This window comes from Capricornis sumatraensis, chromosome 1, assembly GCF_032405125.1.
Source record: "Capricornis sumatraensis isolate serow.1 chromosome 1, serow.2, whole genome shotgun sequence".
In the NCBI taxonomy this organism is placed as follows: Eukaryota; Metazoa; Chordata; class Mammalia; order Artiodactyla; family Bovidae; genus Capricornis; species Capricornis sumatraensis.
Window position 1 is genome coordinate 3,016,950 of NC_091069.1, and position 15,522 is coordinate 3,032,471.

Consider the following 15,522-nt stretch of genomic DNA (forward strand, 5'->3'; position numbering starts at 1 on the left):
GGCATTGAGAGGTGGGGGAGGGGCTACCTCCTGGGTCTCCTCCCTCCCCTCCAGGGCTCTGGGTTCCCAGTGCCACTCAGGCTGGGACCAGGCGGCCTGTAACTGGATCCACGCTCAGTGCGGGCCACGCCACCTTCCCCAGGCTCCAGGGTATGGCCCTGCCGGGGCCTGGGGTGCCAGGGTGCCGGTCGCACAGGGGGTGCGTCCCGGGGTCTGTGCCCCCAGAGAGGAGCCAGCCACACCCGTCCTCCGCCCTCTCCCTGAGCCGGCTGGGCTGTAGCCCCGGCTCCGGCCTGAGTTACCTCCCCTGCGCCCCTCCCAGAAGGGCAGCTGGTTTTCTTTAAGCCAGTTGGTTTGGGACTTTTGGCTTCAGGCGACAGATGGTGGTCCGGACTGGCCATTTTGCGTTCTCCTCGCCCGCCCTGCCCGAGCCACAGCCTCAGGAAAGCCCAGCTCCTCAGGGACCCCCCGCCCCCTTTCCCTGCGCAGCTTTGTGCAGGAGGGTGGGGAGGGGCCCTGGCGGGCTGGCATTTGTTGGGGGTGAGGGGTCCTGGAGTGAAGGCCTAAACCCCACGGAGCAGCCCCCCCTCGGGGGGGTCTTGGGAAGGTAGGGTGGTCGGAGCCCAGGAGGGCCCTCTCTTCCCCCAGGGTCCTCGTGGCTGCCCGGCGGGGGTGGGGGCCCCGCCCACCGGCGCCTGGGGCTATGGGCCCAGCGTGAGGGCTGCCTTCCCAGGCCGCTGCAGGCTGGGGGCCGTGGGCGCGTTCCACCCCAGAGGCTCTGCCGCTGGGAAGGGGGAGGCCTGGCTGGTCCCAGAGCCCCTCCTGGGCTTTCCCTCGAGCGCAAGGCCACGAGGTGACCCTGGGGGGCAGTGTACTGCCCTGCCTCGAGAAGCCGAGGCAACAGGTGGCCAAGGGCAGCCCCGGGGTGGGGGTGGCAGGTGCCGAGCCCTTCCCGGTGGGGAGTGCCTGGGACCAGGCCTGGGGCCGGGGGTGGGGCAGGGTGCCCCCCCACGCCTGGCTCACCTGCTGCCGTCTTAGCCTAGGAGCCGGCACAGGGCCTGCCGCAGCGGCAGTCTTCCTGGCCGCTGCTTTCTCCAGCTGTGCAGCGGGCTGGGCTTCCGATGTAAAGCCTTCGCCTCCGAAAGGGAGAGACTGCGTCCGGGCACCATGCGTGGGTGAGGGTGGAGCGCCGAGCAGCACGGTCCTGTTGCGTCGGACCCCCGAGAGAGAGTTCCACGTCGGTGACAACGTGGGAGCCCGGCCATGTGGTGTCTGCAGTCCTTGCCCTGTTTGCTCTCGTGTTCGCATTGAAAGAAGAGCAATCTGCGAACTCTTTTATTACCCAAATAACGCACATTCGTTTCAGAAAAGCTGGAGAGAGAGAGAGTAGGCAGGTCCCTGAAACAAAAGGTTTCACAGAACACCATTCCCTTCCACGGAGAATGGCTGGGTCTGGCCCGCGTGGCCCCTTCTTGGTGGCCCACGAGTGCAGACAGACGCCTCCGTGGATTTTGAAACCGACGCTGGGGCCCGCCAAACACTCTGGTCTCTAATGTCTCCAATTAACGTAATCACTGTTTTTATGGACATGAAATTCCCTTGATGTAATAGTAACCACTTGAAAGCGGAGAGCTCAGTGGCGCTTGGCACCCTGGTGATATTGGGCAATGACCCCCACTGTGGTCCCAGAACCTCCCCGGGCCCTTTGAGTGGGGCTGCTGCCCGGGAGGGGGACCCCCATGGATGCCGGGGCTGGTGGCGGGCTAGCTAGGGAGTGGGCACTCACCGCCCTGGCGTGTCTGCCACAGATGCAGCGGGGCCTTTGCGGGCCAGCAATGCCAGGCCCCCAACCCCTGCCTCAGCGCCCCCTGCAAGAACGGCGGGACGTGCCACACGACAGAGCGAGAAGGCCTGGTGGACTATGTCTGCAGCTGCCGCCTGGGCTTCTCGGGGCCGCTGTGCCTGACGCCCCGCGACCACGCCTGCCTCGCCAGCCCCTGCCTCAATGGCGGCACCTGTGACCTGCTCACGCTCACTGAGTACAAGTGCCTCTGCCCCCCGGGCTGGTCAGGTGAGGACCCCGGGGGTGCGGGGATGGAGTGGCCTTCCCCCAGCCGCCCACACAGCCAGTGACGGCCCCCCGTCCACGTGGCCGTGGACGGTCCTGGACTGGGCTCGGCTGTGGGGGTCAGCGACCCAGAAATCGCCTAGAGTCCCCGCTCTGGGGTCCCCATGCCACTTTCCAGCCCTGGAGGCGTCAGTTCCCGGCTCGAGGGCACCCCCCTGCTGCAGCCTCTGTGAGAAAAGGGGAGACTCCCCCAGCCCCTGCAGGAGCCGTGGTATCACCACCGGCTCAGGAGGGACGCAGTCTGGGTCAGCTCCCCAGGGGGCCTGGCCTACTGTGCATCCCACGGTGGTCACTCAGCCCCTAAGTGGTTGGGGTCCCTGGGTGGTGAGGAGCTGATGCCACTGGACCCATGCCCGGCTCACCCCTTGTCCAGGTCTGGACGCTGCCCCCAGCTCATAGGAACCAGGGAGGCCGGCTAACCACCCCCCGCCCCCTGCCCCCCTAGGGAAGACATGCCAGCAGGCCGACCCCTGCGCCTCCAACCCCTGTGCCAACGGTGGCCAGTGCCTGCCCTTTGAGGCGTCATATATCTGCCACTGCCCGCCCGGCTTCCACGGCCCCACGTGCAGGCAGGACGTCAACGAGTGCAGCCAGAGCCCCGGGCTCTGCCACCACGGCGGCACCTGCCTCAACGAGGTCGGCTCCTACCGCTGCGTCTGCCGCCCCACCCACACCGGCCCCCACTGCGAGCTGCCCTACGTGCCCTGCAGCCCCTCCCCCTGCCAGAACGGGGGCACCTGCCGCCCCACGGGGGACACCACCCACGAGTGCGCCTGCCTGCCAGGTACTGCCCGCCGGAAGCGTGCAGGGGGCGGGGAGCCGGGCAGGCTGGGTCTGGGGGCGTCACCCGAGCCCGGGCGGTTGGAGGGCAGCCTTGGGGGTGGTGCGGGGCACGCTCTGGGATGGGGGCGCCCACCCACCAAGTGCCGCCCCGGGACAGGCCTGCTGTGACACCCTAGTGCTCCTACCCTGTGCCAGGGGCCCTGCCGCCCCCAGGGAGGGCCTGAGCATTCCGCCCGCTCCGGGCTCGCTCTGTTCTCCTGGCCCCCTGCCCCGAGTCTCCCGGGCCGTGGACACCGGCCTCCTTCAGGCCCCCCAGGAGGCCCCTTATCCCGAGTTCCCTGGGACCACGTGCACGTTACAGAACTCTCCCCCGCTGCAGGGAGCACCCTCTCCTGTGTCGCCCGTGGGGCTTCCCCTGGTTCCTGGAGGTGGGGCGGGGGGGCCGGGGCTCACACATGGCTCCCCGCAGTGGGGGCCCTTCCTCCTGGCCTCTCCCGTCGCCCACTGCCGGGGCAGGAGTGACAGGCGGGCCCAGCCCCACCCACCCCCCAAGCAGCTCCACCGTTCCTGTTTCGGGTCCCAGACTTTCCACTGTAGTTTTCTTCTGAGTCCGTTTTGCTGCTGCTGATCTAAAAATACTGATAATGACGAAGAGGTTCGAAAGCCTCCAGTCTGTCACTTGCACGGGGGCGGTTAGGCAGGGACTGGGAAGGGGAGGGAGTTTTGGGGCGGGGCGACAAGGAGGTGGGCTCGGTGGGGTTTGGGTTGCTGGAGAGGGGAGGGCCCAGGGTCCGGCTGACCCAGGACTGACCCAAAGGTCGCTCTGGCCCCCACACGGCCCTCGGCCCAGCCCGGCCCTTGCAAAGAGGAAGTGCTTTTCCCGCCCGCAAGCCCCGGGCCTGTTGCCTCTGCGTGCAGACGCCAGGCATGTCCATTTCCGGTCCCTGATTCTCCCCTCGCCACCTGCCCGCCCCGGCACTACCCACTGCCCGGCTGGGCTGCGTGGCTGTTTCGGAGTCTGGGTTCAGATGTCTTCCTGAGGGGGGTGGGCTGTGGGACCCCAGGGTCAGGAGGGACTGTGGTGCGGGCTGGGGGGGCCGGTGGGAGGCGTGGGGGCCTGGCAGAGGGGGCCGCACGCGTGGAGCAGGTGCGGCCCCACCGGCTGGAGGTGAGCTGGGGGTGGGGAGAGGCGGCGCTTTAGGCCTGCCGCATGCAGGAGGGACTGGAGTGTGGGCACCAGGCTCCAGTGGGGGGGGCCTCCGAGGGAGGGGCAGGAGGGGGTCCAAAGGCGCCCTGGGAGGGGCATTAATTAGTAACTGGCTGCAGGTTTGGCTATTGCCAGACGCACCTTTCTGGGTTGATTATTGAACCAGCGGGAGTCGAACGGATTAATAGCTAACTGACTGGACGTGGAGGGGGTGCCGCAGAAGTTGGCCTGGCCGGGAGAGGGCAGGGAGAGGGTGGGGGGCTCCTGCCCTGCCTGCGCCTCTGCTTCTGGGAAGTCTGGGGGCCGCACCTGCACACACACACACCCCCGACTGCCTGCCAGGGTCCCTTTATCTCCCTGCTCCAGTTCCGTGCGAGGGGGCTCCCAGGCCCAGTGCTGCCCCGTCACATGGGGTATCCACGGCCGCACGTGGGGGTGTGCAGACAACCCCGAGCACAGGGCTGGGCCCGCAGGCAGTGCCCAGTCACAGAGGCCGTAGTGCAGACGTCTTCTCTGACAGAACCCCGGGGAGCCTGTGACCGTGGGTCTCCGTCTGTTCAGCCGGCCGTTTAGAAAACGATCGCTTAGGAATGTGCTGACCGTGGGCTCTGGGGTGTGCGGCCCGGTCACAGGAGTGGGGAGGGCAGGGTGTGGGGCAGGGACCCCGAGGGCTCCAAGGCGGTGGGCATCACAGGACAGGCTGTGGAGAGCAGCTCTCCGCCCAGAGCAGGGTGTCCTGGGTCCAGCCAGGAGGGTGCCAGAACCCAGTGCAAGCGTGACAGGACGGTGAGGGCCTGGCCCCGTGGGGAGGCCTGACCGGGCAACTGGCCCCTGCTGCAGGCTTCACTGGCCAGAACTGCGAGGAAAACATTGACGACTGTCCAGGGAACAGCTGCAAGAACGGAGGCGCCTGTGTGGATGGCGTGAACACCTACAACTGCCGCTGCCCCCCGGAGTGGACAGGTGCGCACAGCGGGCGGCTCAGGGGGCACCTTTGCCCTTGGAGTCTGTCCCCGTGGGGGGCAGGCAGAAGGGAGCTGAGATATGGGACGGGAAGGATGCCGTGACCTGCAGCTGACTGCCCCCACGCCAGGGTCTGGGGCCCCCCCCAACCCCCTGGAGCAGCACAGACGTGGGTGGCACCAGCCCGTCTGTGTGAGCCATTTGCAGCCTGGCCCCAGGCTGGCCTGGCCACAATCAGGTCCCCAGTTTGAGGTCAGCTTGCTGGCCAGGACACAGGGATGCTGGCCAGCAGGATGCAGGCCCTGCCCACAGGTGAGCGTGGACCCCAGTGCACCTGTGCCCACGGAGTGGCCAGGCAAGAGCCCCCAGGTGCCAGGGGTGCAGGGGAAAGGCTGGCTCTGGCTGGCGGGGCTGGAGGAAGTCAGGAAGACTTCCTGGTCGAGGTGAGGGTCTCGGCTTGGCGGAGGGGGCTAGAGGCACCAACCGTCCCGGCCCCCCGCAGGTCAGTACTGCACAGAGGACGTGGATGAGTGCCAGCTCATGCCCAATGCCTGCCAGAACGGCGGGACCTGCCACAACACCCACGGTGACTACAACTGTGTGTGCGTCAATGGCTGGACGGGCGCGGACTGTAGCGAGAACATTGACGACTGCGCCAGCGCCTCCTGCTTCCGGGGCGCCACCTGCCACGACCGCGTGGCCTCCTTCTACTGCGAGTGTCCCCACGGCCGCACGGGTGAGCACCCAGCCTGCCCCCAGGCGGAGGGCCCTGGGGCGTCAGGCCTGGGCGAGGGGCCTCACACAGACGCTCACACTGCAGCTTTGTGGGGCCTGTAAGGGGGGAACCCCAGGAGGGGCCTCCTGGAGTGAAGCGGCCAGCCATGAGCCTCCCGGAATAGCTCTGGCGTTGTAGGGCCCTCCACAGGGTCGCTGGCTGTGTCCTGGCGGGGGCCCTCCCTGGGGAGCCGGGTGTGGGCAGTCGGTGTTCCCGCTGACCCCCGCCGCTGTGCCCAGGTCTCCTGTGCCACCTGAACGACGCCTGCATCAGCAACCCCTGCAATGAGGGTGCCAACTGTGACACCAACCCTGTCAACGGCAAGGCCATCTGCACCTGCCCCTCGGGGTACACGGGGCCGGCCTGCAGCCAGGATGTGGATGAGTGCTCGCTGGGTACGGACAGCCGGGGTGCTGGGGAACCTGTTGGAAGTCGTCCGATGGGGGGAGGCGGGGAGGCGGATCTGATGGGGGAGGCAGGCACACCCCCGACTGACCCAGAGGCTAGGGTTCCCAGATCAGCCCCTTACCCGTGCCGCATCTCCCCCCCGCCGCCCCCACCAGGTGCCAACCCCTGTGAGCACGCAGGCAAGTGCATCAACACGCTGGGCTCGTTCGAGTGCCAGTGTCTGCAGGGCTACACCGGCCCGCGCTGCGAGATCGACGTCAACGAGTGTGTATCGAACCCGTGTCAGAATGACGCCACCTGCCTGGACCAGATCGGGGAGTTCCAGTGTATCTGCATGCCTGGTACGCGGCCGGCCGCCCGCCCGACCCTGGGGGTGGGGAAGCCACGTCGCCTCTGCCCCCGGCCTCCGTGCCCGCCCAGGCCGCAGCCTCCCCACAGTTATCTGGGGAGGCTCGAGCTTGGTCTCCTGGCACAGTGAAGAGCAGGCGAGCGCTGGGCGGCTGGGTCAGCCCTGGGGAGCAGGTGTGGAGAGGCCCAGCGTTGCTGACCAGCCCGCTCCCACCAGGCTACGAGGGCCTGCACTGCGAGGTGAACACGGACGAGTGCGCCAGCAGCCCCTGCCTGCAGAACGGCCGCTGCCTGGACAAGATCAACGAGTTTGTGTGCGAGTGCCCCACGGGTGAGCCTGGGCCCCGCCGCCCACCCTGCCCCTGCGTCAAGGCCGGTCAGGTCCCCCACGGTGGGGAGGGCCCGTAAAAGCCTCACCTCCGGAGTGTGGGGAGGCGGGGGTGGGTTGGTTTTCAGCCCCTAGAAGACAAAGCTGGGCCGGGCAGGGTTCCTGGCCCCCACCTCGCTGAGAAGCCCGGGGCCCAGAGACCTCCCTTCCTGCCTTCGTGCCCCGGCGGGAGGAGGGCTGGCCTGCCGCACCCACCTGCCTCTGCCAGCGGCAGTGGATGTGATGGCTAGGAGGGCCTATGGAGCCTGTGAGGGCCCCGAGTCTGTCGCAGGGAAGGGCTGGGGGACGCCAAGCCCGGGGAGGTGTTGGGGGTCAGAGCCCTGGACCTTCTGAGATGCAAATAAACTGTCCCAGACGCCTAGCCGGGAACCGAATTCTCAGCCCAGCCCGGCTGTAGCCATGGCAACCGTCCATCTTGGGCTGAGCCTCCTCTGAAGGGGGCAGGGCAGGAGGGCCAGGACCCCAGGGGTGTGCTCTGAAAGAGGGCGAGGAAAGGATACGGGCATTTGCCGTTTGCCCAGCCCTGGCCAAAGCACTCTCGCGGGGCCCTCCCGGGCGCCCCCCGCCCCCCGACCTTGGCCAGCCAGGGCTTGGCTGTGGTGCCGTTGTGCCCCTGGCATCTGACCGCCATCCCCTCCCCGGCCATAGGCTTCACCGGGCACTTGTGCCAGTATGACGTGGACGAGTGTGCGAGCACACCCTGCAAGAACGGCGCTAAGTGCCTGGACGGGCCTAACACCTACACCTGTGTGTGCACAGAAGGTGCGGGGCTGCCACCCCAGGCCAAGTGGGGGGGCCACAAGCAGGCGGTGGGGTCCAGGGAAGGGGCTGGTCGGAGGCTGAGGCTGGGGGGTGACCCCTCAGTCTGGAGAGGAACACGAGCAGGGTGCGTCTCTGACCCCAGGCAGGTGGGGGGCGCGCCCCAGACATCCCCAGGCTTCCCTGGTGGGAACAAGAGGACCCTGGGTCTGCTTGATGGTGTCCTGGACAGCCTGGTAACCCAGAGAGTGGCCCCCCGCCCCTGCAGGCTACACGGGGCCCCACTGCGAGGTGGACATCGACGAGTGTGACCCCGACCCCTGCCACTACGGGTCCTGCAAGGACGGCGTGGCCACCTTCAGCTGCCTGTGCCAGCCGGGCTACACGGGCCACCACTGCGAGACCAACGTCAACGAGTGCCACAGCCAGCCCTGCCGCCATGGGGGCTCCTGCCAGGACCGCGACAACGCCTACCTCTGCTTCTGCCTCAAGGGGACCACAGGTGCCCGGCTCCGGGCTGGTGCAGGGTTGCGGGGGGTAGGTGGAGCTGTGGATGAGCGAGCAGGAGCGCGTGACCTCCTCCGGTCTCCCACCCCCAGGACCCAACTGCGAGATCAACCTAGACGACTGCGCGAGCAACCCCTGCGACTCCGGCACGTGTCTGGACAAGATTGACGGCTACGAGTGTGCGTGTGAGCCGGGCTACACAGGTGAGCCGCCCAGGATTCGGGGGCCTGCAGAGGCCTCTGCCCTCCCGCCCGCGTCAGGGCCTTGATTCAGGGGCTGAAGCCGCGCTGGCAGGTCAGGGTCTCGGGACTGTGGGGGCCCAGCTCTCAGGCCAGCAGCCTTGGCAGCTGGCGGCAGAGGCTCTGGAAGGAACGGGGGTGGGGGGTGGGTCTGGCTGACGCTGGGATGGACACCCTTGAGCCTGGCATGCCGGGTAAGAAGCAGCCTGGCTGGCCCGCAGTGGGGCCAGGCCCCTGGTGCACATGCTGCCCTCTGCCCCGAGTGCGTCCAACGTGGGCCCTGTGTCCTGGGAGCAGAGCTTGTGTCGGTGAGAGTCTGAACCTTGGGAGGGCCTGGGATGGAGTGGGGGGAGGGGGTTGCTCTCGGAGAGGGAGACTGAGGCTCCGAGGGCAGGGAGCCTGACCCCTCTCCCACTCCTGGTGTCTGAGCTGCTGGGCCACCCGCAGGGAGCATGTGTAACATCAACATTGACGAGTGCGCGGACAGCCCCTGCCACAACGGGGGCACCTGCGAGGACGGCATCAACGGCTTCACCTGCCGCTGCCCGGAGGGCTACCACGACCCCACCTGCCTGTCTGAGGTCAACGAGTGCAGCAGCAACCCCTGCGTCCACGGGGCCTGCCGCGACAGCCTCAATGGGTGCGTCCTCGCAGCCCCACCCTGGGGGCGGGGGGTGTGGGGGTGGGGAGCCAGCGGGTCTTGGGCAGAGCGGCCAGGTGCTCCCCGAGGACGGGTCTGCTGTGGGAGCCCTGAAGGGTGCCGTGCACGGGCGCTCACTCGGCTCCTGGTCTGAGCCCAGCACTGCCCTCGGCTCCGTGTGTGCCCAGGGAACGCATCCGTGCCAAGGCAGCAGGCCAGAGGTGAAATCTCTGAGATATCTGAGAGTGGAAGGGGTGTCTTGGGTCGTGTCCAAGCCCCTTTGGGCCACAGCTCAGTGGTAAAGAATCTGCCTGCAATGCAGGAGACCCAGGTTCGATTCCTGGGTCAGGAAGATCCCCTGGAGAAGGAAATGGCAATCCACTCCAGGATTCTTGCCTGGGAAATCCCATGGACAGAGGAGCCTGGCGGGCTAGTCCATGGGGTTGCGAGAGCCGGACGCGACTTAGCAAGTAAACCACCACTGAGCTTCCGTAAGGAGGCTGCTAAGGTCATCCGAGGCTGAGGCTGGGGTCCGGGGCCTTCCGTCCCACCCTGACCGTGAGGACGGGAGAGGGGCTGCAGTGCAAGTTAATCACCAACGGCCAGTGACTTATTCAGTCACGCCTGTGTGAGGAAGCCTCCATAAAAAGGCCAAGTGCGGGAGTTCAGAGAGCTTCCGGGTTGGCGAACAGGTGCTGGGATGGGGCGGGGACCAGCTCTGAGCCCTTCCCCATCCCTGGCCCCATACATCTCTTCCACTGGGCTGTTCCAAGTTTCCCTGCTTATAGTAAACCATTGATCTAGTAAGTCAAACAGTTTTTCTGAGTTTCGTGAGCCGTTTTTGCAAATTTCAAAGGAAGAGGTCTGGTTCCTGGCTGTTTGGTCAGAAGTAGAGGTGACAACTTGGGGCTTGGGGTTAGTGTCTGACCTGGGCCCAGTCTGGTGGGTCCCAGCCCTCTCCGGGGGGTGGGGGGAGAGTCTGTGCTGACTCCAGGCACTTAGGGCCAGGACTGGGTTGCGGGCCACCCACCTGGTGTGGGAACCCTGCCCATATATGTGGTGCCAGAATAGAGTGTAGAGAAGCTGACTTTTAGTTTCCGACACCCACTACGTGCCTGGCATTGGCTCTATCTAAATGGGGTGATGGACATGGCAGGGACCACACACCCTCATTTTGCACAGAGAGGGTAAGCAGCCTGTTCAGGGTCACACAGCAAGTGAACAGTGGATGGTCTCCTGACCACTGCTCTGAACTGGGCACTGTCCCAAACCCTTACCACTGTCTTAGTCGAGGCAGGCTATTTAAAGTCGTTTAAAGGACTCCAAGGGTCAGAGTGGACCAGTGTCTCCATCTAATCAGGTTGTAAGACGGTGGCAGAGTCTGGGTTGCTCCCAGCCTAGGCCCCGCCCTCTCTGGCTACACCTGAGCCGCCGTGTGGTCGCCTCTGCAGGTACAAGTGTGACTGTGACCCTGGGTGGAGTGGGGCCAACTGTGACGTCAACAACGATGAGTGTGAGTCGAACCCCTGCGTCAACGGAGGCACCTGCAAGGACATGACCAGCGGCTACGTGTGCGCCTGCCGGGAGGGCTTCAGTGGTGAGTGGGACGGGGGCTCCTGGTCCCAGCGCAGGCCCTGGGGGCCGCATGGAGCCCGGACACATGCCAGCCGTCGAGAACCCCCGTGGCTCCTGGGCCGGCTGGTGTGGGTTCCCAGGCCCCAGGCTCAGTGCAGGGCTTTTTCTCCACGCCAGGCAGAACTTGGCCATAGCACTTGGGGTGACAGCTACACCGACCGTGTTTTCTCTCTCTCCAGGGCCCAATTGCCAGACCAACATCAACGAGTGCGCGTCCAACCCGTGTCTGAACCAGGGCACGTGTATCGATGACGTGGCAGGGTACAAATGCAACTGCCTCTTGCCTTACACAGGTATGGGCGGGGCCTGGGGCTGTGCACTTGGGGCCTGGAGGGCAGGGGCGGGGCCTGTGGTGTGGGCTGGTCTGGAGGGCAGGGGCGGGGCCTGGAGGGCAGGGGCGGGGCCTGTGGTGTGGGCTGGTCTGGAGGGCAGGGGCGGGGCCTGGAGGGCAGGGGCGGGGCCTGTGGTGTGGGCTGGTCTGGAGGGCAGGGGCGGGGCCTGGAGGGCAGGGGCGGGGCCTGTGGTGTGGGCTGGTCTGGAGGGCAGGGGCGGGGCCTGGAGGGCAGGGGCGGGGCCTCGGGAGGTGGCGCAGGTGGCTGAGGTGCGAGGCGGCCTTCCTGGGCTGGCCTTGTCTGCACCCCTCTGCAGGCATCCCAGAGGCCCTGCTCTGTACTCCGAGCCTTAGGCCTGGCTGCATTAGGGCCTTGCCCTGCAGGTGTCTTTGCTCATAAAATAACCAGGTGCCTGGGAGAAAATTTGAGCACAAGCAAGTCCCTACTTGGGGGACCTGCCTGGGAGGTGGCCCCCTTGGCAGCGGAGCTGGGTCTGGGCTGTCAGCCTCCCCGCCTGCTGTTCAGGCTGCCCTGGGGGTAGGGGGGCCAGGCTGCCCTCCCCATCGCTGGCGAGGCCTGAGGGAGTCTTTTGATGGCGGGCCCTCTTTGTGTGGGGAAACAAGGAGCCCTGTGTTCCTGCTGAGAGTGGCGGGAGACGGGTCCCTGGCATCTCAGCTGTCGCCATTGGCCAGGCTGGGGGAGGCGGGATGTGGGTCCCCTCCTAAGGAGAGATTTGGCAAGTGTTAAAAAATGGAAGTCACGAGTGCTCAGGCCACCAGGCCCCCCGGGGATGGGGCAGGGGGTGCTGCCGTTGGGGACAGTCCTGAGAGGCCCCCATAGGCAGGGGTGGGGCCCGTGACTGCAGTTCTCACGACACCGGCGGCCTGTGGCCCGAGCAGTGTTTTCTTTGACCAAAGCTGGGGACCTGGACTTTCTCTCCTCTGCCGGTGAGGAAACGCCCCCTCCCCGGTGGCCGCCCAGGGCGCACCCGAGCCCCTTTCGGACACACTGCCATCGGGGCTGGCGGCCGGCGGGGAGGAGCCGGCCTGTGCTGACCCGCTTCCCGTCCGCCCGCTTCCTGCTTCCCTCTGCACAATTGTCGGAAACCCTGGCGAATTTCCTGCCGGCTGGGGTCACTGTGGAAACCGATAGAATGAAAGGCCCGGGACAGTCACCCCCGCGGGCTGGGGAGATAATGGGCGGCCGGGAAGATAACGCTTCCTCGCGGGCTCGGGACATGGCCCCGTGGGCCGTAAACAGGAAACCCCGTGTTGGGCTCTCAGAGAGGAAAGGTCACCTGGAGTGCCGGGGTCCAGGCAGACTCCCGCTCCCACCCGGGGTCCTGACGCCGTGTTCAGTGCTCCCCTGATAAGCAGCCATCCTGAGGGCTGAGGCTGGCACGTTCCCTGCAGTCACAGCCTTGGTTCAGGGGCCTCCCGAGATGGGCACTAGCCGCCCGAGGCACCGAACCCCTGGACTCAGCTCCCAGGCCGCCAGCTCAGTGCGGGGCCCTCTGCCATTAGCAGGGCACGAGACTGGGAGCCGGTCCAGGGCCCCTGCAACGTGTGTCGGGGGGTTGTCAGGCCCAGCCCAGCCCTTGCTCCTGGCACTATCGGGTGGTGGGGCCCAGGCCGTTCCCCCAGCCTGTGGGGGCCCAAGGGTTCCCCTGGTTCACGTTCAGGCGCTCACACAGCCAGGGTCCTGGTGCCCCGCTGTATGTCCCCCCGCCCCTGCCCCCCACGCAGGGCAACCAGACGTGCTTTGACGGTAGAACCACCCGTTCACGGTGGCTGCCGGGGCCTCTGTCAGGACTTGCCCGGGGCATTGACCTCTGGCCGGGGCTCCTGGAGGGCTCATCAGCCTGCCCCTCCCTCCCAGGGGCCACGTGTGAGGTGGTGCTGGCCCCGTGTGCCCCCGGGCCCTGCAGAAATGGTGGTGAGTGTCGGGAGTCAGAGGACTATGAGAGCTTCTCCTGCGCCTGCCCCACGGGCTGGCAGGGTGAGTCCAGGGGTTGGGGGGACATAGGGAGGCTTGGAGAGGCTCGGGGGCCACGGGCTGGCAGGGTGAGCCCAGGGGGATGGGGTAGGGAAGCTTGGAGAGGCTTGGGGGCCATGGGCTGGCAGGGTGAGCCCAGGGGCCGGGGGGACGGGGGTGGGGAGGGTCAGGGGCTTCAGGCGACTCTTGCTAGTGAGCCCCTGTCCTTGGGGGATGAACCAGTGGGCTGCAGGGTCCTCCCAGGCTTGAAGATCTGTCTCCTGCTTGGCCCCAAGTCAGGGGGCAGCCCTTTGGAGAGGCCCCCTTCCCTGGACGCCCCCAGAGGGTCGCCCTGCGGCGGTAGAGGGCCTGCTCCGGGGGGGCGGGCAGTGCCCCGTAGGTACTGGCTGAGCCAGCGGCTCCCCTGTCCCCTTCCCCAGGGCAGACCTGCGAGATCGACATCAACGAGTGCGTGAAGAGCCCGTGCCGCGTGGGCGCCTCCTGCCAGAACACCAATGGCGGCTACCGTTGCCACTGCCAGGCAGGCTACACGGGGCGCAACTGCGAGACCGACATCGACGACTGCCGGCCCAGTGAGTGGCTGGCCGGCCCCGCCCGCCTCTGAGACGTCCAGACCCATGTCCCCAGGCGGGCGCAGGGCAGGGAACGTGCCAGGGTCACATGAGAGGCTGGGCAGGGCAGTACCCGGGTGCAGGCTTGGCGCCGGCAGCCCTCTCGATCCAGCTGGACCTTTCGGAAGGGCGCCTGGTTGGGGGCTGGAGGAAGTGCTGGGGCGGGGCTAGGTGGCTGCTGTCGACCAGTGAGGTGGTCGTGGGTGGTTCCAGGGCTGTGGTGCCAGGCTGATGGGCCCCCAACTCGTCCATCCTGGCATCTCCCAGCCGGACTCCCGGGCTCCTCTCCCCGGGGCCGCAGCTGCCCCATCCAGCGTGGCTCTTAACCTAGTTTTTGTCCTGGGGCTCATGCCACCTGGGGTCCAAGAGAGGCCAAGTACCTCATCTGGCATGACCAGCAGGCAGGGAAGCCTGTGGCCACGGCCTGTGTGGGTCTCACTGTTAAGCCTGCCGGCCTTTATGGCCTGGGGACTGGGAGCTCGTGGGGTAGCGTAGACCCCCAAGCTCACAATGCAGCCTGCTGGACCGGGCTCCCTGCGGAACACCCCGGGGGCAGTGCCAGGAGCCCAGAGTTTTGGTCGCCCTGGCAGAGGGGTGGTGCCCAGCTCTCAGGCCTGCCCTCCGGTCCCCTCACAGACCCATGCCACAACGGGGGCTCCTGCACAGACGGCATCAACACGGCCTTCTGCGACTGCCTGCCCGGCTTCCAGGGCGCCTTCTGCGAGGAGGACATCAACGAGTGTGCCAGCAATCCCTGCCGCAACGGCGCCAACTGCACCGACTGCGTGGACGGCTACACCTGCACCTGCCCCACGGGCTTCAGTGGCATCCACTGTGAGAACAACACGCCCGACTGCACGGAGAGGTGCGAGGGCCGCGGGTGCATACAGCCGGCCACGGGGCCATGCACAGCGCCGGCAGACCTGTGTACCCAGCGGGTGTCCACCTGGGGGCGGGCGCTTGTTGCCAGTGTGAGACACCGCTCCTCCTGAAAGGGCCGTTGTCCATTCTCCCTTGTGGCTTAGAAGCAGGAGCCCTGCGGTTTATCCTCAGGAACTGCTGTTCCTCCTTCCATCAGCTGGGGACCTCGTAACTGGCGTGTGTCCTTATTTGCCTTGGCTGCCAGGAAGCTCGGCATGGACCGTCACACTTATCCCATTTCTAGCATTTATCTCCCACGCGGTCTGGTTTCTGCTCATTTTTGTCTTGATCGTGACACCCCTGTGTGCGAGATGAAGCTCCTCTCAGCATGAGTTCTAAAGAGGGCAGAGGAAGGAGTGTGGTGTGGTGTGAGAGTCTGGGGTCCCCTGGGACTCCTACTGGCCTCCCTGAGGTCAGCCAGGGTGTTGCTGGCCTGTCCTGGCGCCCAGACCCCTGTGGCCACCCTGATTGGTGGTGAGGGTGCTGGCACGGACGTACCTGCTTGGGCAGGGTCCTGCCCCCAACTCACCACCCCCTTGCTGCCTGCCCACCTCCAGCTCCTGCTTCAATGGCGGTACCTGCGTGGACGGCATCAACTCCTTCACCTGCCTGTGTCCACCCGGCTTCACCGGCAGCTACTGCCAGCATGATGTCAACGAGTGTGACTCTCGGCCCTGCCTGCACGGCGGCACCTGCCAGGACAGCTACGGTGCCTACAAGTGCAGCTGCCCGCAGGGCTACACGGGCCTCAACTGCCAGGTGAGGGCGGGCCCCGGGGCACACGCCAGGCACCTTGGCCACGTGGTGGGGCCCCTCGCTTGGATTCCAGCTGGCCCTCCCACCCTGGAGAGCCGAGGAGGGGGCAGATAAGGAGGGAGAGGTG

At 66.7% G+C, this 15,522-nt stretch overlaps 1 protein-coding gene across 2 annotated transcripts in view; it reads left to right on the top strand.

Annotated features, from left to right (window-relative positions):
* NOTCH1 (notch receptor 1) overlaps window positions 1–15,522 on the top strand; it is a 45,547-nt gene that overhangs the window by 16,743 nt on the left and 13,282 nt on the right. For both annotated transcript variants that reach the window (XM_068974784.1, XM_068974793.1), the window contains exons 3-19: window positions 1,809–2,071; window positions 2,574–2,912; window positions 4,959–5,081; window positions 5,584–5,817; window positions 6,096–6,251; window positions 6,420–6,605; window positions 6,830–6,943; window positions 7,649–7,762; window positions 8,028–8,261; window positions 8,359–8,469; window positions 8,953–9,145; window positions 10,597–10,742; window positions 10,960–11,073; window positions 12,991–13,110; window positions 13,527–13,679; window positions 14,355–14,583; window positions 15,197–15,398. In XM_068974784.1, coding sequence (XP_068830885.1) covers window positions 1,809–2,071; window positions 2,574–2,912; window positions 4,959–5,081; window positions 5,584–5,817; window positions 6,096–6,251; window positions 6,420–6,605; window positions 6,830–6,943; window positions 7,649–7,762; window positions 8,028–8,261; window positions 8,359–8,469; window positions 8,953–9,145; window positions 10,597–10,742; window positions 10,960–11,073; window positions 12,991–13,110; window positions 13,527–13,679; window positions 14,355–14,583; window positions 15,197–15,398 — 3,031 coding nt within the window. The remainder of the gene's footprint in view (window positions 1–1,808; window positions 2,072–2,573; window positions 2,913–4,958; window positions 5,082–5,583; window positions 5,818–6,095; window positions 6,252–6,419; window positions 6,606–6,829; window positions 6,944–7,648; window positions 7,763–8,027; window positions 8,262–8,358; window positions 8,470–8,952; window positions 9,146–10,596; window positions 10,743–10,959; window positions 11,074–12,990; window positions 13,111–13,526; window positions 13,680–14,354; window positions 14,584–15,196; window positions 15,399–15,522) is intronic.